The sequence below is a fragment of the Melanerpes formicivorus genome, unplaced genomic scaffold (assembly GCF_026170545.1).
Source record: "Melanerpes formicivorus ecotype bairdi unplaced genomic scaffold, bMelFor1.0.p_v2 SCAF_19, whole genome shotgun sequence".
NCBI lineage: Eukaryota > Metazoa > Chordata > Aves > Piciformes > Picidae > Melanerpes > Melanerpes formicivorus.
Genome location: NW_027142371.1, coordinates 7,096,243 through 7,119,948, shown reverse-complemented (window position 1 = coordinate 7,119,948; position 23,706 = coordinate 7,096,243). Strand labels below are relative to the sequence as shown.

General features: G+C 40.9%; 1 protein-coding gene across 5 annotated transcripts in view; it reads right to left on the bottom strand.

The window, feature by feature from the left end:
* The window catches only part of TSHZ2 (teashirt zinc finger homeobox 2), a 230,354-nt gene that overhangs the window by 71,338 nt on the left and 135,310 nt on the right, over window positions 1–23,706 (bottom strand). The window contains exons 2-3 of one of the 5 annotated variants that reach the window (XM_068149951.1): window positions 19,409–22,484; window positions 6,481–7,307 (exon numbers count right to left, since the gene is read on the bottom strand). In XM_068149951.1, coding sequence (XP_068006052.1) covers window positions 19,417–22,484 — 3,068 coding nt within the window. In that variant the 3' untranslated portion in view covers window positions 6,481–7,307; window positions 19,409–19,416. Of the gene's footprint in view, window positions 1–6,480; window positions 7,308–15,367; window positions 15,762–18,382; window positions 22,485–23,706 lie in introns of those variants that run through there. The other 4 variants (XM_068149954.1, XM_068149950.1, XM_068149953.1 and 1 more) reach the window with 4 other exon arrangements.

Below are 23,706 nucleotides of genomic sequence, written 5' to 3'. Positions count from 1 at the left end.
GCTATAAAAAGGCTGGGTGTTCAGCTGCTCCAACACACTGAGGAAAGGATGAATCTTTAGGAAAGGAAGACAGGGAGGAGAGGGAAAGACTTTACAATAGGTTATGTCCTAAATTCCCAGTTCATGCACTGGAAGGTGCACGTGTTAAATGACTAGGCTTGCATATACATGAGGGAAAATTGAGAAGGGAAAAGGCATTCTGTTGTGCCTACAAAAAAGTCATCATCATTACAGTGGTAATAAGGGTTTGCACGGGAGAGTGCCTATGCTGTAGCCCCATGTCTGTGATGCTTCTCCCTCCTTTGCCAGCCAAAGCCATGCGCAGGGACTTGTCCACGTGGTGTTTTATGTGCTCATGACCCCTCCTAATGTTTATAGATGAAGGAGATGACTGATATCTGCCAGAGTCATTACTGCTTCGTGTCAAAAAGAGTGACGGATAAAGAGTAAAATCTGGACCCAGAACAGAGATGGATCCAAAATATATAAATAACCAATTTAGAAAAAAAAAATTAATAAAAATATTGTAACAGATCCCAATCTGCTGTTGTATACCAATTGCCAGTAATAATCTCTATGGTAACTGAACTCTCTTTGGCCTCTCTCTGTATTCAACTAGTGTTTTATGGTTTTTTCCCCTTCCCCTATTTTCATGGAAAGTTTTCAAAACTGGTTTAAATATTATGATGTTTTCCTCTTCAAGTGCTAACTGGGAAATGTATTCACTCTGGCTGTGTCAGTCTCTTAAGCAAATTTCCCCTTCCTTAGATGACTGCATTAGAGGTGACTTTTGTGAGGGCACTTAACCAGAAGCTCTGTTCAAACACAAAATAGATGAGGGAGGTTTCAAAATCAAAGAGGCTAAACATCGCCCAGCAACTAGATAAATCAATTAAGAAGGAAAACAATATACTAAGTAAAGATGCTGCTTTCAGAAACTACTTATGTACCTGGGGAAACTTAACCTTTTTCCTTATTAGTAGTTGTTATCACCTGGCTGCACATGTCTCTTCTTGCCAGCTGCTCTCCTACAAACTCAGTGACTTGTTCTGGGCAAGGGTGTTATACATGGGTGTTCCCCTTTCCCAGCCTGCCTTTACAAGTGCTTTGGCTACTAGATCCAAAGGAAGGTACTACCTGCAGAAATGCATCACACAGTCAATATTTGTTGTGTTACACCAACAGACAAAAAGACAAAAATATAAAGGAGAACAAGCAGAATCATGTGAATGCTGTCTTCCTATGCGCATGTAGAACACCCAGGGTGCTTAACTAAACTTTTCATCACTATAATACAAGTAATTAGATAAGAAAAACCTTTACTGTATAAATACCATACCTTTAGACTTTTCATTCTGGTTTTATTTTCCTGTAACTCCTGGCAAAAGATCCCAGACAAGAAGCTTGGCATTGGATGTGATCTACGAGTGAAGAGATGCTCTTCTCTTGTAACAGCCTTGCTCCACAGCAAGGTATGAATGTTTGCTGACTGCTCCCTAGCTGATGGATTTACTCATCTAACTCAAGTCTAGAAGAGACTCACCTGCCAAACCCTTTGTTGGTTGGTAGTTAGTGCCACCCCAGGGAATCTGTGCTGATAAAAAAAGCCCTCACAGAATCACCCTCATTCAGCTGTAAAGAAAGACAGAGGGGCTGGGTAATGAAATTTTGGGAAACTGCATGTTTTGAGCAGAGAGTTAATTCCAGACTTAGGAGAAGCAAGATGCCTCAGAAGGGAACCTACAAAATCATCAAGCTCTGAGGGTGCTTGCTTATGGCCAGACCTGGAAAACAAAAAGATACTGAGGCCAGATTGATCTGTAGTTATAGAGTCTATATCTCTGAGGTTTTGAGCATCTACTCAGTTATAGCTGAAATATAGCTACCCAGTTATTTCTACTCCATGATTCTTTTCAGAGTTCATAGTCTAGGAGATTTCTAGGAAGGTGGACTTTAAAAATCCTATTAGAATTTGCTCTTCTAAAACAATTATTTCTTTGACTTATGGATGTCTTGGTGCTTATACGACTCAGGGTGTAGGGGACTCAAACCTACATTTTTCAGTCTCTATTTGGTCTTTGAAAGCTTCACAAAAGCAGATCTCAAATTAAGAGAAACGAAATGGGCATGGGAACATTTCTGCTGCCTAGTAAGAGTTGCTTACTTGGATGAAGCAGACCCTAAGTTTTAACTCCACAGGATTCTGATGCATTTTTTCTCCGGGATCTAGTTCAAACAAAAGTCCTTGGAGCATGGGCTGTCATGAACCCTTTCCAGCCAAGTGTTGTAACAACTAGGCTAAAATGAGATGTCTATATTTCTGTTTTTTCTCCCTTTGTTGCAAAAACTTCAAAATGTGAGATATATTCCTTCTTTGTCTTTAAACCTCAGGTCTTTTTGAAAGAGAAAAACATGTACAATTCTTATTGATGGTTCATATTCAAAGATGCTATACGAATGAAACTCTTGCATCCTTTCCACAACAGCCCAAACCAAGACCTTGGATCTGAAATTGTGGAGGGCTTTGAAAACATGGAGCTGGATTCGGATCCAGATCTGAATTTCCTAGTGGTTGCCTGTCTTCCATCTGTTTGTATTTGGACGTCTCAGGATATAAGCAGCAGTTCTGTAGTGTCACACATGAATAAAGTGGATAATTATAAAATTAAAAGATATAACATGCTTCTAGGGGAGATAAGACTACAATTAAAGAGTATAAACAAACCCAAGTTTGATGTACAGGCTGATATATTTATTCATTAAATGTAATAACATAAACAAGACCATTAACTGTCATATTTTAACGATAGTGTACCCTGCAAAACATACTCAGGGAGAAGTCCTATTGACTTCAATAGCAGTGCCACATAAATTTAAATCATGGCTGCAGTAAAACAATATGACATCATTCTCATTCATGATTATTTGTTGCACATTCCCCAAAATGTTAAACAAAATAACCCTAACTCACTGAACTAAACCTGCGCTCAAATGTTTGGTTTTTGGTTGTTTTGGGTTTTTTTTTTGCAAATCTAGAGAAACCCATCAGGGAATGCAGCAACCTGTTCCACAGATAACTGAAAGACAGTATTCCCAAGAGGGGAAATTGGCCCAGACAAGGCTGCTGTCTATCTCATCTCTCTAGAAAACACTGGACATATTTTTGCTCCAGAGATGGCAAAATTTGGGTAAATGCCACTTCACATCAGCAGTGTTAAGATCAGATTCTGACCTTTCTTAAAGATTGTTAACAGTCAGCATCAGTGGAAGCCTTAAAGGAAAAATTTATATCTGGAAAGTATGTATTAACTAGCTTGGGGTAAATAAAAAGCCAGTCTGGAAGGGGGAAAAGGGTTTCAAGAATTCTCCCTTGTCATACGCAGTATCTGTGCCAAGAAGATGTAAAACAGGACCATTTGACAACCTATTCAGCCTTTGCACAGCCTCTTTGCTCATACAAGGGAACCAGCCAGGGGAGAAGCAGCTTGTGCAGGATCTCTAGTGTGAACAGCACAAACAGGGGCGATCTTCAAAGGGGGTCTCACCCCAGATTTGTGAACTGCACTGAACTGTGAATTATTATGTCAAATGTTTCATTGTAAAATTCCTCATTAAATTCTTTGGCGTTCACCACACGCTCAGCGTAACTTGAAGTGCTGAGAAAACGAACGCTTACTGTGCCATGACAAAGGCCAATGGTTGCCTCTTTACTGAGCTTGATACATATGGTGAAAACATATTGACTAATTACTTGGCATTTTCAAAAACTGAAACCACTCCAAAGTCAGACCTAAGATAATAGAAGATGATACAGTGTGAAGAATAAAGACTGGGAGAACAGGGCGGAAGAACAGCGTAACTCTATTGCTGCTAATCCCTTAGTCAACATTTGCTTTGAGATACGCATACCGAGGAGTAACACAGATCTCACTGTTTCAAACTGCTCAATGAAAATTGGTAAATCAACACACCTGATTCATACATCAGTTCAAAATAGAGACTGGCTGAAGCAGCAAAGATGAAATCCGGATCCAGACTTCTCCCAGACAGCAGCATAAAATGGACAATACTTGGAATCAGGGTTCAGTTTTGTGATGTTCAGTGTCTACAGTTTTACACCTTGTTCTAGCAGTTGCCAAGTGCCCTAAAAGAAACAAAGCTGGGATCTGGTGATGAAGCACTTTGAAGGAGATGTATTAAAAAGGGGTCAAAGTCAATGTGAAAAGTGAGGCACCGAGACACACTTCTCACTCTAGTTCTCCAAATGTCATCTCAGACACAAATAGTTTCTCACAGCTCAGCTTAGCCTGAGCTGCCTTACAGCAGTCCCTCATACACAGCCTTCACAGTGAGCTTTTTAATGCCATCTGAATTCCAGCACCTCTCTTCAAAGTCATGATAAATTGGTCCACTCATCTGATTAGGAATCTTCCCTAAGTAGGGGGATGAACATTTGACAAGTTAATTTCAAGGTAGCTCATGGAGTAGAAGCAACACAAAGCTACGAAACTGTAAAAAAACAAACCAAAACCTAAAAATGTTGCTGCCAGTAATGGATGCATAACAGAAAATATACTTAACATTCAAGCTCTTTGTACTAGAAGACAAACTCCTTGGTTTAGAAGTAGGAAGCATGAGGACTCACTGAAGCTAGAATTAGCAGGAAGAGAATTACTGCTATTAGAGTTTTAAGATTATGAAGTTTGTGCTGATGCATCCACAATTCAGAAATAATAGGAAGCTCAATGGGTTCCTTTTAAGAATCAGACAATAAAAAAAAAAATCAATAATTATTCCCTTTTATTTTTCCTTTAAATCATCCAGATAACAAGAAACCATAGACCTGAAAAGGATGCCTAAAGTTAATGGTGCTATTAGATTGAGGGGAAAGAAAAAAAAAAAGAGAGTGATCAAAACCTTGACCCAGTTACCAAAAAGTTCAGTTTGTAGAAGCTTATTATTCTGTTATTATTCTCTTTAAAATTCAAGATAAATCTCAGGCCATGTTTGGAGGCTAGATGTAGACATAAGCAGAAACTAAGAGTAATTTATAAACATTTCTATTATATGAGGGGGGAAAAAAGTGGTATTTTAGAAACACATAAGTAATATGATGTCTTCCATAAAAGTTTTAGAAGTTTTATTTTCAAGCTCATAAACTAAAAATAAAACACTTTAAGGGACTGACTTTTCTTTAAGGCAAGTCTCGAGCATCACAATTTTGCCTCTGCTGCCTAAGTATGAAAGCATTTAAAAGAACAGCTGTTCTCCAAGGGTGGGAAGGATCTTGCTTACAAACCTTAAGTTTACAAACCTTAAGTCCCCTAAATACAAAAGATGCTCTTCATGCTCCAGTGGAGTTCCACCTCAACTTTTTCCAGAAGCCTAGGTAAACAACTCAATTCTAAACACAAGCAATAATCAAAGATACTATCCATTGCTTTAGTTCAAATCCTTCCCAGGGCAGTAGAGCCTTCTGTGGGCAGCTGATGAGCCAAGCCCTCACCACACAGGCACTGCTGTGCCAGAGACTGTGAAGCAGGTATGTGCTTGATCTGTTGTGTGATGGCTCTTAAAATGGCTTTATGCCTTAAGTCACTTCTTACTCTAGCCAGCAAGCTTGGGATTTTTGTTTTGTTTTGTTTTGTTGAGGGTTTTTGTTTGTTTTATTTCCCTGGAAGTTTACCAGCAGTAAGAGAGAGCAGTGTACCAACAGTGTGTATGGAATGGAGCACTGACTATGCAGTTCCCTGTGCGAGGAAATTACAAAGTTGGATAAACACATGGGAATCTCCTTCAGAAACTCTGATCCCTCCTAGAGCAGCTGTGCTCCTCTTTAGCTTTATGTGAATCTCTAGGTACAGCTTTTGCCTGCTCGTATGCAAAACTGTTAAATGGAGCCAGCTCAAGGACTGCTTGCCATGCCTGAGTGTGGCACCACACAACGGGCTGGGAATGCCTGAGATCATTTCCTCTCCTGCCTTTCATATCGCTGAACTGAAACCATCACTTCTGTCAAAAGCAAGGACTGCAGATGAAAGGCCAGTGCATTAAGACAGCACGTAATTGTCAGTCTATGAGTTTCTGACATTAATCGTTTTACTTAAAAGATGGCAGTGGAATGAGGGCTTTTCTGTGTCTCTCCCCACCTCCAGTGACAACACGCAGGAGACGTCTGGAGAAAAATTAAAAAGGGGGGAGGGAAAAAAAAAAACCAAACCCAGAAAAAAAGGTAAAAAAATAATGACTCAAAAATTTTTGCTAATTAAAAGTAATGTGTTTTCCCATTTTTTGGCAATTCGATAACACAAAACACTTACTTGGGGGCCACAGGGGGAAACAAACTGAGACGGATAAAAAATGTTTTGTGTTCATCCAAGCAAGACTATGTTAATGCACATTATCCCATTAATGCACATCAACATCGGGAATAAGCGCGCCAATGCAAGCAAGAAGCATACACTTATCATCATTTGATAACATGTTTAATGACAGATTGACGGTTGATTTGCAAATGTGAACTGGCATCAATGTTGCTAACTTCAGCTTCTGCCGCCTCCTCTGCTATGCCAGCATATTTATGTGCATAATTTGATTTCGCAGCCACACTGTTAGTACATTTTTAATATTAACTATGCAAGAACAGACAGCCGAACTTAAGTTGCACTGATGGTTTGAGTTCATTAGATTGAAAAAGATGGGCAATGATGACAAAGATGGAGATGGCAGTGCAACATCAAAGAGGCAACACTTAACAAACACACTCCATTTTGAACAAACCGAACTAACACATTTCAAGTTGTCGGCAGCAGCAGAGCCCTTATGTACAACAGTAAGTAAAAAAAATATGCTTCTGCCCTGGACATACTGACAGCAGCTCTGTGAGAGGCTTAGCAGGCTCCTGGACACACAGTTGTAAGATATTTCATTCGTCTGTTGCAGGTAAAGGGGTTGATTCTGGTCTGATGTCCAAGTGACAGCAACATAATTCAGTGGGCTTGCAATGGAGTTTCTCCTGATTTACATTAGTCCAAGGGAGAGCACCTGCCTGTTCTCACTCTCCTTCCCTGGTTCTCCTTTCACAGCTGTGATTCTTTATGATGAATAACAAAAAGATTCTGCTGAGAGCTCAGCTCTTGCATGCATGATGCAGAGCAGAACTGCAAGTTCAGAAACCCTGAAGCTTCGTTCCACGAGGTTTAGGATGTCTTTTCCATGTCCCCCAAGCGAGCAAGCCCAGCTCCATGTGGGACTGCACTCCTGGTGACTTCCTCTTCTTTGGTGATCCTGTGCAATTCAATTGTGCTCTGAAGGGAACAGGTACCAATGAGCTGGGAGACAATATTTCATCCTCTGCTCACATTAATGTCTAAGCATATACTGCATCCAGTATTAATTTGCTTGTTGTGCTGCAATATATAATAAATTTGAGGCAGTAGCTTTATGGTGCAAGTTTTAATTTTAAGTTTTATGGTATAAACTGACCATCTGCAGGAATCTGACCATATAACCTAAGCCATTCTGTGCAGACTATAATGTTAATACCTCTGAATCACAGTGAAACTATGATTTAGGCACACAATTAGATAGACCTGGTCCTCAACAATTCTCAGCTGTCTGAGTTACTGCTGAACAGCTTAATAAATATACAGCACAGAGGCCTCTGTTCTGCAAAGCTTTTAAGGATGTTCTTAAGTTTGTCTCTAATCAACAAAACACCTATTAAAATTACTGTTACTCAGAAACCCATTGCCCTTGGCACTGCACAAACAGAACAAAACCCTACTGCCTGGGCACCACTGCCTCTGAGCCTGCTGTGTGGGGACAGAGTGCTGGAGACAGGCCAGGGTTTTTAGGAAGCTGTGAGGGGCATAAAGTATTGACTATTGAATTAATCCTTGAAACACTGCACCCACTTGTCAGATCAGGGCACTGAGTAAGTGAACAGAAAAGGATCTTGCACTAATGAGCAGGTTGCCTTCACCAGACAGCAGCAGGTGGATTCATGTTTTCCCTGTCCTGGTGGCAGCTCCCGAGCAAAAGCCTTCTCCCAGGATGCTGACCTGGTCTACTTGTAAAATCTGCTTTCCTTATTGTCTGTTATGAAAGAAATCTAAAGCTTTAATTTCAGTAAAATCTCTGTGTGGAGATCTGTGCTCTTTAAGAAGAGACTGGCACTGCAGGAAGAACTAATCCTAAGTCCCTGGCTATATTCAGTTCAGGTAGTTTGTTAAGCAGCTCCAGTGGCTGATGATGTACAGGGGAACGTGTGTAACCCCCAAAACAAGCAATATGTGAACAGACAGCAACAAACAACCTGTGAGACCTCTGGCATCTTAGGTTGAAACATGTGTGTAGCTGGATTTCTTTTTTCATTTTCTTATTTAATCTTTGATTCATTAGGGTCCAAAACCAAGAGCAGACATAATACTGCACTCAGTGCAAGGTGCTGCACTGAGTTCAAGATGATCTCTCTCTTAGAAAGCAACCAAATAATTTCCACAGAGCCAAAGGTAGATCTTTTTTACCCCAATGATGACACAAGAGAACGTGGAAAGATCCTGTGAAAGAACTAAAAGTTAAAAAAGGGAGAAAGGCCAGCAGAGAGACATGCAAGAAAGAGGCCATGCTCAGCTTATTTGGTTATCTTTCAAGAGGACACTGTATCATCAGTGAACCCTTCAGAAAGGCATAGGAGCAACAGGGCTTCTTGCCCTGTGCGCTGAGCCGCAGAAAAGGAGCTGGTCAGCTCACAGTCAGCAGCCTCCATAATTGCTCTGTTAACAACATTGTGTTGCCTCCTCCTTACCTGGGCCTTCGCTACAACTTAGAATTAAAACATCCCAGAGAGAGGGAATTGTGGTCACTGCTCACTCATGCCTGCTGATGGAGGCTGGTGATGGGGAGAGCAAAAGAGAAAAGTGCTGTTTCCAGGCTGTGAAAAGGCTCTTACCTACCCTAGCCCTGGCCCATCATGACCACAGTATACTAGGTGACATGGCAGGAGGGTGTGAAATAGCTTCCAGCTCCATGTTTGCCCTCCACATTGAGTGAGCTCCTACTGTGACCATGCACTTACAATGCTGGTTGTGGAGAGCTCCAGAGAATGGAAGTCCAGAGGATCACACAGTTGGAAGAACCATTAGTTTTCTCAAGACACAATTATCTCTGCTACTGCATTTGTGTCCTCTTTCCTGTCTCGTTTTAAGTAAGTTGCAATTCTCCCACTCTTGTTACTCAATAGACGCAATGCCACTTTGTTCTGTGTGATTTATAGCCAGTAGCTAATGTTCAGTTATAATTCCCCATTTTAGACATGAAAAATAGCCTGTAATGCTCAACACGAGGGCCCCTCAACAACAATATATAATTTAAAAATTAACATGAGGACAGGGGAGACATGGGACTTTGAACTAGGGACTCTCTCATTCAAAGGTTAAATCTCTACAAGGTGAGCTAAAGGAATTAGTTGAGTTATTAAGTAAATGCCTCTGTTCTATTTTCCCAGCACATTAGCTGCTGCAGCCTTTTCCAGTTCAGCTGTGTTCAGCCCCAGCATGTTCAAAGTGCAAATGCTCATGGCACTGTGTTCACACATTTGCCTTTTTTCAATGTCAAACAAACTGGAGCTTTCCAGAGCCAAAGGTCAAAGTGGAGGGCCCTTAAGAAAATCTCTTGGGAAATTTTGTGATTGTTCTTATGTCTTTATTGTGTATAAAATCAGGCTTCATACATGGCTCACCCTTTCCAAGCATCTTAAAACTAAAAATGAGCAATGACTCCTTCTTGCAACACCTAAGTTATGTAAATGGTCTTGTTAATTTACTGGAATATCTTGCATAATTACTAATTCCTAGAATCAAGCTCTGAAGCCTCCAAAATCTCTAAACAGCAAAGAGCTCCTTTAAAGACAGAAATTAAATCCCAGCCTCACACAATGAGTCAAAAGCAGAACAAAGGACAGAACCTGTTCCACTGGACTCACTCTAACAAACGCCATCCATAAACCCCTCTTTTAGTAAAGCTCAGCCATTCAGAAAATGGGCAGGCAGAACAAGGAGTATGGGGAAGGAAAAGCACTTGGATATGGAGAGGTTTTGGAGATGCCATTCCTTTCCTGCCTGTCTTCTATTCACAGAAAGATGTAGCTCATATCCTGGGTATCTCCTGCTGCACTCCAGCACCAAGTATTACGTTTATGGATTACAAATTTATTGACATTTGACATTTGCATCAGCTTTCACCTGATCAACAGGAGCTTTGTCTGCCAAAGGAATTATTATGGAAGATTTCAACAGCCATGGGAATGCCAAAAAGGTCATTAAATCATATCAGAAAAACAATGTGTTCACAGCGTTCATACATTTAGTCTTGCCAGTAAATCTTCTGATGGTGCTTGGACCACCTACCGATGATACTCAAGGAAAAGGAGAAACAGGGAGAATTGAGGAGATGAATTAAATTAAAACCAAATGACATGAAGCCTGGCACAGTGGGATCTTTAATTTTCTACTCTGTGACTCCAGAATAAGCAAAGAACCAAACCAAAGCGCAGTGGCTTGACTTTATCTAAGTTAATTCCCTCCATATAGTCAGAGTTTAACTAAATAATCCTGAGTAATGTGTGCCCCCCACCATTATTGCATGTAATTTGTATGTAGGAGGTGCAGGATTCAGAAAACATATGGCACATGGAGAACAAATGACAGGGTGTGCTTGCACACACATTTTGGCTGTACTTATCACTCTCGTAGATATTTTTTTTCCAGACATGAAATATGAGTGTAGGAACTTTCACCCTAATCTCTTTGGAAACACACTGCGGGTTATTTTTTTGTGCATTTGTGATTTATAGAAGGAGGCCACCACATAATTCCTGGGAACACAGACAACGTTTTAAAACAACACTGATCAAATAAACAGAATTACCTCCTCCATCGTTTTTTTTCCCCTGGATGACAAACCTGGGTCTTGCACCATAAAACACCAAGGCCAACGGATTAGAGCTGTGTAGGACTACAGAGAGAGGTGACTTACTGAACTGGAAGCCCACCCACAGCCTATCTGTTTCTGCAGCTATCAGGAAGGCTTCTTGCATGCTCTCTGCAGCTCTGAGAGCAGGGTGAAATAGAATATGCCTGCATCAGGAACAGTGTGGCCAGCAGGAGCACAGAGGTCATTCTCCCCCTGTACACTGCACTGGTTAGGCCACACCTTGAGTACTGAGTCCAGTTCTGGGCCCCTCAGTCTAGGAAGGAGGTTGACTTGCTGGAATGTGTCCAGAGAAGGGCAACGGAGTTGGTGAGGGGTTTGGAACACAAGCCCTATGAGGAGAGGCTGAGGGAGCTGGGGTTGCTTAGCCTGGAGGAGACTCAGGGATGACCATATTGCTCTCCACAACTACCTGAGGGGAGGCTGTGGACAGGTAGAGGTTGGTCTCTTCTCCCAGGCAGGCAGCACCAGAACAAGAGGACACGGTCTCAGGCTGCACCAGGGGAGGTTTAGGCTGGATGTTAGGAAGAAGTTCTATACAGAGAGAGTGATTGCCCATTGGAATGGGCTGCCTGGGGAGGTGGTGGAGTCACCATCATTGGAGGTGCTTAGGAGAAGACTTGATGGGGTGCTTGGTGCCATGGTTTAGTTGATTAGGTGGGTTGGATTGGCTGATAGGTTGGACGCGATGATCTTGAAGGTCTCTTCCAACCTGGTTTATTATATTCTATATGCTCTGGGAATGTCTCATCTTCTCTGTTCTTACGCTCATATTCTTCGTGGTCAGAGATAGTATGGACACATGGACCACTGACCTAACCCTGTATGGCTATGTTGATGTTCTTACCTCACTACCATTCAGCTTTATGAGAAAAGCAGAAAAATGCAATGAAGTCTTAGCAGTGTTCAGTTGTGGGGCACAGCTCCTGTTACAAAGGATTGTGAATACTTAGGGCTAGGGAATAGAATATGAACACAAAACACGGCAACTGTTCACTTACAGCTGCAGGCTACAGGCTCCACAGCACAGAGAAATCTCAGCCTGGCAGTGATGCAGACAATGAATATCCCAGTGGGGGCCAAGGAATTTTCCTCAGGCAGCAGAGCACTACTGGAAAAGGCAGGAGAAGGGAACATGTGGAGATCATGGCCTTCCTGATCTGTTTTGGGTGGGCTTGAAGGATGAACTTTTCTGATTCTCCAGCGCAGCCCAAAATCACCAATCTTGTCACCTGCTGGAGTTCTTACATGGTTGTGTTAATCATGGATGAACATGGCAGCAGAAAGGGAAACTGAAGGATGATGAGAACGACCTGGTAAACCACCTACTCTCACCTTTCTCTTCCCGGCCTTCTTTGCCATGCAGCTTCTGTGTGCATAGTTTCCATGATGGTCACTTGATAATAAATCAGAAAGACTGCTGGATTACAGGGACATGGGGATTCTAAGAATCCATTCACTCTGAGGCCTGTGATCCTCTGCATTACAGGCTTCCCAAAGGATGAACTCCTTCATCTGTATCCTCCTGCTGCAGCAAAGCACCAAGCAAATGGTCTTTGCTGTCCTGAGAAAAGGTATGTGAGGGGATGCAGCAACTGCCATCACACAGACCACTCTGTTGCTTGACATGACACTGCTGCTAGAGGAGGTAAGGTGGAAGGGAAAACCACATCAAAGCCCCTCTAGCCACCTCTCCTTTCCCTTCAAAAATGTCAATGTGGCACTCTCCACTTTCTATAACAATGTTTATCATTGTTCTTCGATTGTCTGGGACAATAAATGGTTAGAAATGAGCATATATCACCAGGAAATCTCTGCCTGCCCCTTCCCCCAAGCAGTGTCATAAAAACGTACAAATTCACATTAATAATGAAGTGCATTTCCCCGAGAAGCCACTGTGTATCTCAGGGAGAGCAGGCAAGGTGGCAGTTGCTGCAGAGTTTCCTATTAAAGAGCAGAGCAAATACTCATAAATCTGATGAGGGGCCAAAGCACATGTTAGGGCTGTCTCCCTCTTAATGGAACCTTTTCTGAAATGAAAGAAAAAAGCCTCTCGATACATTCAGGGTATTCATTAGACATGACAACCTCCTCCACTCCCCCGGCCTTCCCTCCCCTACTCCTGCATGTGCTGACCCTTGGCAGAAGAGCTGGTGCTGAGTGCCGGCAGGGAGGGATTTTGGAGGGGAGGAGGAACTGCTTGGTTTTAATAAAGGGATTGTGTAAATTTACTACATTGAACAAGTCCCCTCCCAGCCCCTTGTCTCCCTCCTTCCCTCCACTCCAGCAAGCTGCTGTGGTTCCCTCTGTCTCTGACCCCTGTGGCACACTCCTCTTGGCTGCCTGGCCTCTGCCATGTCCCGCAGCCTTCTTGACTGTCCAGCTGCCAGGAAGAAGAGCCAGCAGAGCCAATGGTGCACCCCACAGCAGGATGCCTCTTGCAAAATTGAGCATAGGAAAACTTTTCTGTCGCCTCACACCTTCAAAGGCTTGGCTAACTCATGGTCTTGGGAAAATGCAATTCTACAGACATGGAGGTGGCAGAATGAGTATCAGTCCCCTCAGCTGCTCAGGAACTGGGATCTTGCTGCCTGGTACAGTGTCTTAATGCTATCGCTGGAACCCAGTGTTTGCTGCCCCTTTCCTGAAGAGAAGATACTCTTGAAGAAGAAACACTGTCACATTTAAGACATAAGCTCTCTGCTGCTTGTTGTTTGTTGTCATTCCTCTCCTTGCAGGCAGCATCCTCAGTCAGAGCTTCACTGGTATAAATCTTCATGTGTGAAAACCCGTGGAAAGGTCTGATCCTTCCTCAGCCAATGGACCCTGCCTAGATGCACACAGCCAGTTCTGAGCTGAGATGTAAAGAGATGGCAGAATCAGGCCTGAATGCTACAGGCTAATAATCCTGAATTATCTGTTCATTATCCCAATAAACAGTAAAAAACATCTTCTTCCTTTCCTCCTTCCTCATTTTCCATCTGTGCTCCATCATATTTGCATTGAGTGATCATTCTGTTAAATGACATTCCTTTTATTGAAAGGTTCCTTTTGTTATTGATCTTTGTGATTTGATTACTGAGGTGTGAAAAAGTATAAACAAGATTCAGATACCCTTCCATTGAATCTCACTGGGTAAAAATGTTCTTCTATAGACTATGAAGGCTGTAGCATTTAATAATACCAGACACAGCAAGTTATGAATTCTGGAAGCCTGAGGAGGTAGGTGCTATTCAAAGTCAGTTAAATCTGGTCAAAATACTTAAAAGTTGCTGTTTCTTTGTGAGCAGAAGAGTTCCTGCCTTTTAGGGGCATGAACTGTTGTATACAGTATGCTTATACGGAGCCTAGAACAATATGGGTTGACCTAGCAGGCTGGATGTGCTAATGCAATGTTAAATAATACTGATCTTAACAGGAACCTGTGGCATTCATAAAAAGGAAGTAAATCTGCCCTGATAGATCTGTGCTGACACACTCTGATGTATTGTCTGGCCTGACCCTGCTCTCAGGGAAGGCAAGAACACACTATTATTGGTTTTATGAGCACTATTGCTAGATTAAAAAAAATGCTGTCCAGGAAAAATGTGAAGACTTAAAATTCTAAGAAGAAACAACACCATAACCCACCAAATAACAAAAAAATCCCCTGATCTAAATTTCCAAGGATTAGAAGAACTGAAGGTTCTCTAGAACAGAAAGATTTTGAAGGAGGAGTGATGGGTTGGAGTATGGGCTCAGGAAGGGCTCTGTGTCTCTCTTTCAGCACAGTGGAAAGGCCAACTTGTTCCTCTTCCTGCTCCTCTGTTTCTTCTTCTCTTCTTCCTGGTGCTCAGTAATGCTACCACATAAAAGTTGATTTTAAAACTGGATAACCCTCACAATATTTTACCATTGAGAAGCCATCATTATTGAACAATGTGTGGTTAGAAAAATTCCATTCAAACTGAAGAATGAAGTCTTTCATTGCAATGAACTCTCTGTGGCTGATGACATGGGGAGCAGAACCCTCCATTTTTTTGATAAATACTGCTTACCAAGTCAAGGAGGACACAATTGCAGACAGACACCACCCAGCATGTCTGATTCTCCTGCAGTGGTCTGTCAGTGTTTAACATATGCTGCTATGAAGAAATGAAAGATGAAGAGCAAGCTAAATTCTCTAAAACATAGACTTGGACTACTGATTCACACAATTGTCCTTGCCCATGTAACACTGATATGGGTGAACAGTGGAACAAGATGTTCAAAACAGCTCTTACTGTTTCAGAGGGATGAGAAAATAAAACTCACAGAAGAAAGAAATCTTCTATTTTGGTATACTTAACACATACAGTTATCTACGTGTCCTATATATCATTTAACAAATTGCTTTGCAATTCTTACAGGGCGTGGTATAATGACTGATTTAAAATCACTGCATTGCTTAAACTGCATTGTTCTTCATCAAGTTGAGTCATTTTTATGTGAAGTGTCAAGCTCTCTAACAAATAACTGCTGCCAGACAAATCAAGTTCCTCATCTTAAAGCTACGGCTAAATAGTTTATAGCTTTAATCTGCTCACTGAGGTGTGCAGTCTATGACAGTAATTATAAATGCAAGGAGAAATTATAGCTGAATGCTTTAACTGCATTAGGAGCCATTTGATGAACAATCATGATTGCCTGCTCATTTTCAACAATAGAGGGCAAGTTAGTGTCAGTGCATTAGAGGATTTTCAGTTCTGCTCTGCTCTTTCTTCCATTTACCACAGAATGTCAGTTGTCTCCTATAAAGTAGAAAAAAAGCACTGTAGAAGCTTTAAACTTGATGGTTAAAAAAAGACAAAGGAGGAAACAGAGAGAAAAACTGTTTATCATTATGACTCATATTTTTTGTTTTGCAGCAGCCTTACTTTCAAATTAGTTCATCTCAGGTAGCTGCTGTTTACTTATCAGGGTCTTTTGAAAAAGAAATCTCCCCAGTCAAGTCAGTAAATTTGACTCTATAGAGACTTATTTTGATAAGAAGTTGTAGATAAGATGACAGAGAGCCTGGGTTAGTGACCAGCTCATAGCCAATCGCATCTGACTTTAAAGTGAGAAATACCATTCTGCCTTGTCTTTCTTTTCTCCACCCCCCTCAGGTCAACATAAAAATTCCAATTTAGCTGAAAAAATGAACAAATTTTCTTCAAAGGTATAAGTCAACATCCAAATTGCTTCTAATTAAGTCCACGTTCCCTAATGTTTGTGGGTTTTCTTCGAAGAATAGCAATAAAACCAAATTCGAAGCGGGTTAAATGAAAGAGAATCGAGACGTCTGATTGCTGTATATTACACTTAATTTTACATCGTATTACTAAACCCATAGCAGTTATAAGAATTCAAGAAAACACCAAAGATGAATATAAAACAGAGATATAAGTCTTTACATTTAAGAAGAATTTATAGCAAATTTCTTACAAACAGCCCCACAGAGGTCTTAAAAATAAATCCATGTACAGAAGATATTTTTCTAAGGTACTAAGACATTTTTCTAAGGTACTAACCCAGCATATCCATTTATATTTTTAATGGCAGCTAACATTTAAAAATATAAACTTTAATAGTAAATTTCATTGAAATATAGAAATGATTTTATGTGTATCTATACTTCAAATACTATTTCCACTCTTTTATTTCCATTTATTTCCATGAATTTCCTCTATTTTTATCTCTCCTTCACTACAATATTGCCTAGAAGAAGTAAATGCAAAGGCATGTGTGCATTTAAGAATCCCAGTATGCTTTTTATTTCTTGTTTCTAAGTACTGTGCTCTGCTCTATGTCATTATTCAAATGTATACTGAATCTTAAAAACAGCATGGTAAGAATAAGTAAACTCTGAAAATCCCTGCTATTTGATTTAGTCTCCTTGCAGATCTCAGGAAGAATCTGCATGAATAAACCCTGGCCTTCGCACTTCTAACATAGTCAGAACTTTGGTAGGCTTACAGCTCCAAAAACTGTAATAAAATCTTTACAATGCTATCCAAAATACCCCATCATTTCATACAATTTGTGCTATCATGCATACCGACTAAAATTGTAGTTCCAGATAACAGTGCTATCACTCAGGCATTGCAATTTAAATATATTTTTTTTTCTTTTTCCAAAGGTAAGATACAACCTGCATCTTGATAGAAATTAGAAATGGATGAGTATTAAGAGGACAGCAATTTCTCAGTACCCACAGGCAGGAAGGACAGTACCTTATTTATGTAGTTACCTATCACCTGAATAATCCCCCCGCTGTGTCTGTGTAGGTTGTTACAATGCAGAAACATTTCTTTGTTGTTGCTCGGTGGGTTTTTTTTTTCCCCCCCTTGGAGATTTTTTTTCCTCTTTGTATTTGTTCCCCAAATCCTCAGAGACAGTAACATGTTTATAAAGGTGGGTGTTTGGTTTGCCTCTTAGTAATAACATGGTGCTTTTAAGACCAAATTTGAAACATTTGTCATGTATTAAGCCATGAATGTGCCAAAATAACTGTTATATTAATATATTTGGCAGACAGCTTTTGTTTGATAGCACCCAAATTATTGGTTTCCTCTAATACCTCTTCTGTGAACACTATGAATGTCAGAGTCTCAATAATCATTAACTGGTGGGGAAGGAAACAAAGTATGGTATATTTTTCCTAACCAGTCTCATCTACTTTTTTTTTTTACTTTGAATGGTCAGAGAAATAAAGAACGTTTATTTGTTGAGTTCTAATGTTGGGTCAAAAAGGCCAGACCAGAAGCTTATTTACAAAACAAACTCCTCTTGAGTGAGACAGAATTTTTGCCTGGCTAAAATATGTGGAAAGCATAAATCTAGTCAAATGCAGGCAGCACATACAAGATGTATACTAAACTTAAATCTTATTGCACTTGACTACTGACGTTATTCTCTGTACAGCTTCTATTACCCATCCCAGAGTAACCCTTTGATTAGTGGTTTAAATTATTCAAAAGTAGCCTTTTTAATGGAGCTTAAGTGATGCATAGTCCTTGTGCTGGCTCTGTACACAGAAAGTGTTTCTTAAAGCTTCATGAATATTTGCAGCAAACAAATGTGAAATCTTTGCACAAATGGGTATTCATCCTCAAAGTGCCTGCACCCTCAATTAGCCAGAGAATAGCCACAATAGCAGGTGGCTTAAGTGACAATGCACAACACGTCTTTAACTTTGACTGTCTGATGAATTCATTTTCTGAATGTTATTCAAGTAAAGAACACATTGGAGAAAATCTGAATCTGCACATGGTTGTTCTGTGAACAGAAGCAGAGCCTGAGCCTCCTGGAGAAATAGCTGGGAATGACTAACAGAGCCTTCCTGGAAATAAACTCCTTAGAACAAAAAAACTTCTGTTTGGACTTTCAGTTGATGTTCTGCATATTTATTTAAATCAAGAATATTCAAGTTTGTGAATCAAGTAAAATTAAAAATGCAAAAATTGTGTGGCATCTGAACATTACATTACATGTTATAAACATTGGTCATGGCAGTACTTCTGTTGGTGTATCATTCAGCAAAAAATAGCAACACTACTGTAGGAGTATCCTACTAACAGCTCGTTGAAATATTAAGCTTGTAAAAAATATCTAGAAGCTTTCTCAATTAAGCATGAACACCCCTCCCAGGGTATGTGAAAACTTGCTCTGAGGTCAGTGATGTTTATGGATTGACTAGCACTCCCACCAACATGAAACAAAATAAAGGCAAGACATCTTAAACATCAAAAAGGGAATGATGTAGTTAAAATGATGCGACAAAAAAGGCCACTCACAATAGTAAGTGTTTAAGTAAGTGCAAATTATGTTACAAAACCGAGTATCCAAATACCAACAAAAGGATAACCAAACTTCTAGATACAAACTTCTCAGAGCTATATGTAGATTCTTGAGGCTGGGTGTGAGACTATGAGAAACTCGGAATACTTAAGATTTTGATAATTTGACATTTGAATTGTCTTCTTTTCCCCCATCAGAATGAGATTGAGTGGTGTGTTAGCACTGAAAGAAGGAATAATCTTTTGGTTTTCAGTGCTTTTTTTTCCTGCTTTTTCCATTCTCATTGCAAAGAGTAGCATTTAGTTGTTGCATTCCACATCGAAGTGCATAGGACGTGAAACAATTCTTAGAAACACAAAAGAGAGTGAGCACTGGGAAAACAGCTATTTGGAAAAGATTATACAAAGCAACTTTTCTATGTGGAGCAATGTGGTTATGCAGTTACCAAGCTCTCTTCTTGAAAACACTATAAAATGGATATGTACATGCAGTTAGATGAATGAAGCAGGAGTACATAATGCATTTTATACTGTTTTCCTACATTTAAGAAAGTATGAATGTCTTATGAAGCCTCCTCAAAATGATGACATTAAAACTCTCTATAGAGCATGCATACCTTAAGAGTTATTCTTCATCCACTTCTGCTACAAATTGTGAATGGTGTTCTGGTGACTTGCTGTGTGTTTTGCTTAGATGAAGTTTTACTGCATGTTTGCTCGCAAATGTCCGACAGCACAACTTACATTTGAACTTAGAGTCTGTGTCCTCTTCTCCAGCTATTGTTTCAGGAGATCTTTGAACTGAAACTCTGGAGATTTCTTGCTCTACCTTGGTTTGCTGCTCCACAGCCAGCCTGTTCATGTCTTTCATTTGGAAACCTAGATGGGATTCTAAGTGGCTAATGTAAGTAGATGGGGTTCGAAACTGAGACGCACAGTCACTGCAATAAAAGACTGGATGTCCTTTGTCCATGTTTTTCAAAAACTTTGTTCCTCCAGTTTTCCTAAGTTGATACTTGACATTTGCCAACCAGTGGCTGATGGTGGTCATTGAGAGTCCAGTAAATTTTGAAATCTGCATGCGCTCTTGTGGGCCTAGATCCGATAATAAATATTTACCTTCAGATGTCTGGAAGAGGCTGGAAGCAAACTGAGCTTGCAAAATGAGAAGATGCTGAGGGTTCCAGTTTGACTGCCTGCCCTTCCTTTTATGCAGAGTGGAGACTTCTGTTGAGACATCCTCAAAACGTCGGACATCTACTTCCAATTTCATAGATGGGATCCTTGAAGATGCAGCAGGTTTTGGTGTAGTAGCTTTGGGAAGAACTTTGACCATGTCAGCAATGTCAGACAGAGCATGTTTTTGAGGTGGAGAAGTACAGGATTGTGCTTGAGCTGACTCAGCTTTCTTGCCCTTGGATTTGGTCAGGTCAATAGGCTGATCATTGTTTTCAAACAAATAGTGCCTGGATACACTCGCAGGTTTTGGTGGGGTTGCAGCAGGAGATAAAACTGGCTTCTCCATCACATTTAGATTAGGTTTGTGGAACATAGAAATTGTGCTAGAGCTGGGGCTGGAGTTGGATTGAGGCTGTAAAGGCTCAGTGGCTTTGCCCAAGTGATTATTCAGTACTGACTGCAGAGCGCTGAGAGGGCTGACACAAGGCAGTTCAGATGAATGGTTGGCAGCAGCACAACCATTACTAAGAGAAGCTGCTGTTGGTTCCTTGAGGACTGGTTTTTCTTTTCCACTGTCCTCTTTAATTTTGTCTTCTTCTTTCAAGGGACATGGTTCTGTCTTTTTTGGCTCCACAGAGGCTTCAGGTTTGAGGAGAGGTTCTCTCTCACTCTGGTTGACTGAGGCAGGCTCTGGTTGGATGCCCTCTTTAGCATAGTCCTTTTGTACTTCCTCCTTGTCATCAGTTTCCTTCTTCACTTGAGTGCACTGAGCCACATTTGCTGAGATAGGGACCAGAGGCATGACCTTCCACTTTGGAGCAATAGGCCTTAATTTATTGGTGATCGTTGGCCTGATTTGCAATACTTGGGAACCCACCGGCAAAGAAGGCTTAGCTGCTTCTGAAAGCTGATAAGCTGCGTGGATGCTGGGGTATGCACTCCAGCTGGGTGCTCCATTTTGAGCTTTGTTGATGGCTGTTGTGACAGTGTTCTCCAAGGACTTTAAAATGTCCCCACCACCCTTTGAACCATCTTCTAAATCTTCTTCTCTGAGGTACTGGTATTTCATTGTGGGATCCAATGGTTTCTGAAGAGTGTCTTCATACTCTTCAGTTTTTACTGCCTTCTCATCTTTGTTTGCATCATCAGCTTTATCTTTTTTACTTTCTTTTTTTAGTTCAGAGGTGGGAGCTGTGCTTTCTGCAGATGATTTACTAGTTGACTTTGAGCCCGGGCTGTCACTGGCTGGTGCTTCAGACAGTGATTGCATTTTTTCCACAGCTAAAGGGTCCAGAACAAGCTGTTTTCCTTTCTTTGACGCTGAACTTGTGACCTTCAAGAAATGACCAGTGACCATCATGTGGGTTGTGAGCTGCTGCAAAGTATCGTGGGAACTTCCACATTCCATACACTTCAAAATCTGGGATTTGCAGGCCTCAAACTGCCACGTATAGCTGGCACCATTCTGGTAGCCGTAGCGGTTGTTAGATGACAACTGCAGGTTCGCATTCTTCTGAGGAGAAAAAGTATCTGAGAAAGACCCCGTTGTGGAATCAGGGGAACAAGGCCTGTTCACATCAAACACACGTTTCTTTGCTGGAGTGACCATTTTTGATGAAATGGTTGGTACCGGCTCCTTCAAAGGCACTTTTTGGTAATGCTTTGTTTTGATCATATGAACACTCAGATCTTGAAGGGAATCAAAAGAGTCACCACAGAACATACATTTCAGAACTTTTTGTGCATCTTCCTTGTCCATGTCCTGGAAAGCCCTTTTTCGGGGCTTTGAGTAGCTGGTAGGTCTGTGCTTGTCCTTTTTATGGTTGTCGTCTTGGTAGTGACCTGTCTCGTTCATATGAACCGTTAGTTCCACCAGCGTGTCATAGGCAGCGCTGCACTGCCGGCACCGAAACCGGCTGGCGCCCGTGAACACAGTTCCACACATTTTGTTGCTCTGCCTGTAGAGCTGGACTGAGCTGAATAGGTTGGGTTTTGAGACAGGTCTGGAAGGTAAATTCTGCTGCAAGCTTTTTGACAATGCATCTTGGTGCCAGTCAAAGTCAGCTTTGTTCCCTCCATTTCTGTTGTCACAACTCTTCTTTTCAGAGTTGGACAACTTGAAACCCAGCCCTAAGCCTGTCCAGTAAGAGTCTGACAGGATGTTGGCATAGACGGCTGTCATTTTATCCATGCAATCGTGTGCTTCATTCTGGGCTTTGGGATGGGTGCTGGTTTTTGGGTCCTGTGGCTCTCTAGAGCAAATGCTTTTAATATCTGCCACATGGTCACTACCATCACTTAGTAGTGATTCATTTTCTGCATCCTGGTTAGATACATGACTGACAGGGGAATTCTGGTAACTAAAGTTCCCTTTCTGCTCAGGACCCACGTCATGTTCCTCATCTGTGCCAGTGTCATTGCTGCCCTGGAGCTGAGCAGTTGAGTTGTTGTCATCATCATCTTCCTCCTCCTTTATATCTTCCTCTTCCTTTAAATCTTCCTCTTGGACATAACCTGAAATGCAATGTCAATATATGAAATAACTTGTTAAAGGAGGATACTACAGTTCGATCTTTCTAGCTTCACTATGTGTTTTCTTTACCAGACTTCATTTTAATCTACAACTTTACTGCCTGTTAGTTCTGGAAGTGAAAAAAAGCTAAATGATGTCTCTTTTTTTGAAAGTTGCTGCATTTTATTGGCAGATGATCATAATTCTTTATAACTGCCAGGGATTCTGAGTTAATAATCTTCCTGTCACAGGAATATAATTCTAACTGCCCTGTATGGGACAGTTGAAAAATTAATATGCAAGAACTCAAAGTTTATAAAGCTTCAATTCTATCAAATTTGCAGCCTCAAGTGAAAGAAAGGGTAGAATTGTCAAGGAACAGAAGGAAAATAATACCAAAACACCCATACCAAAGCTATCCTTAAAAATACCTAATTTAAAGTAAAATAAAATTCTAGTTCTCTGTCCTGTTTGACCTGGAACAGCCCTAACATATTCATAACTGCAAACTAACCCTAAAAGCTCAGAAAGCACAAGGTAAATGATCCAGAAAGTATGATTTGTTTAAAATCCTGTTCCTTTGCATTTTCTGAGAAAAGCTGGTTTATGGCTCTTTGAGAACCTGGTTTATTTTGCTCCCTGGAATTTGGCATCCCTGCACAAATGGTATCCTTTCAGCAAATCAAAAGGGATGAGCGGAAAAGGTAGAAGCATTTTTATTAACATTTGGACAATGCCTTCCAGAGCTTTTTTCCAATATGTGTTTCAGTGTTTCAGTCTATTAGCATGTGTATCTCACCCGTTTCAACAAATGTTTACCATCAAGTCAAAGAGATGAATCAGAAGTAGAGAAACTGTTTCCTGGATGAAGCTGCAGTATTAGAAGAGTGAAATGATGACTCTCTGTGGATGGGCTAAAAAATCCACGTGAGTCATCTCTCCTACATCCTTCCCATGGTCTTTTGATCTGTACAGATCACACTGGCCAAGAGCTGGGGTTGGCTCACTCTGGGGGTGGTCTGAGGCAGCTTCACAACCAAGAGTGAAGACAACAGCAACGGCTATGAGCAAATGGCCTGGACAACATTTTAGTATGATTAAACAATAATCATAGAGTAGTAGAAACACGGTGCTTTTCAGCAGATGCTTTCAGCAAAGAACAAAACATTAAGTGTTAAATACTAAAAAAAATAACCCTTTTAGTACTGTGTTGGGGTACAGCAA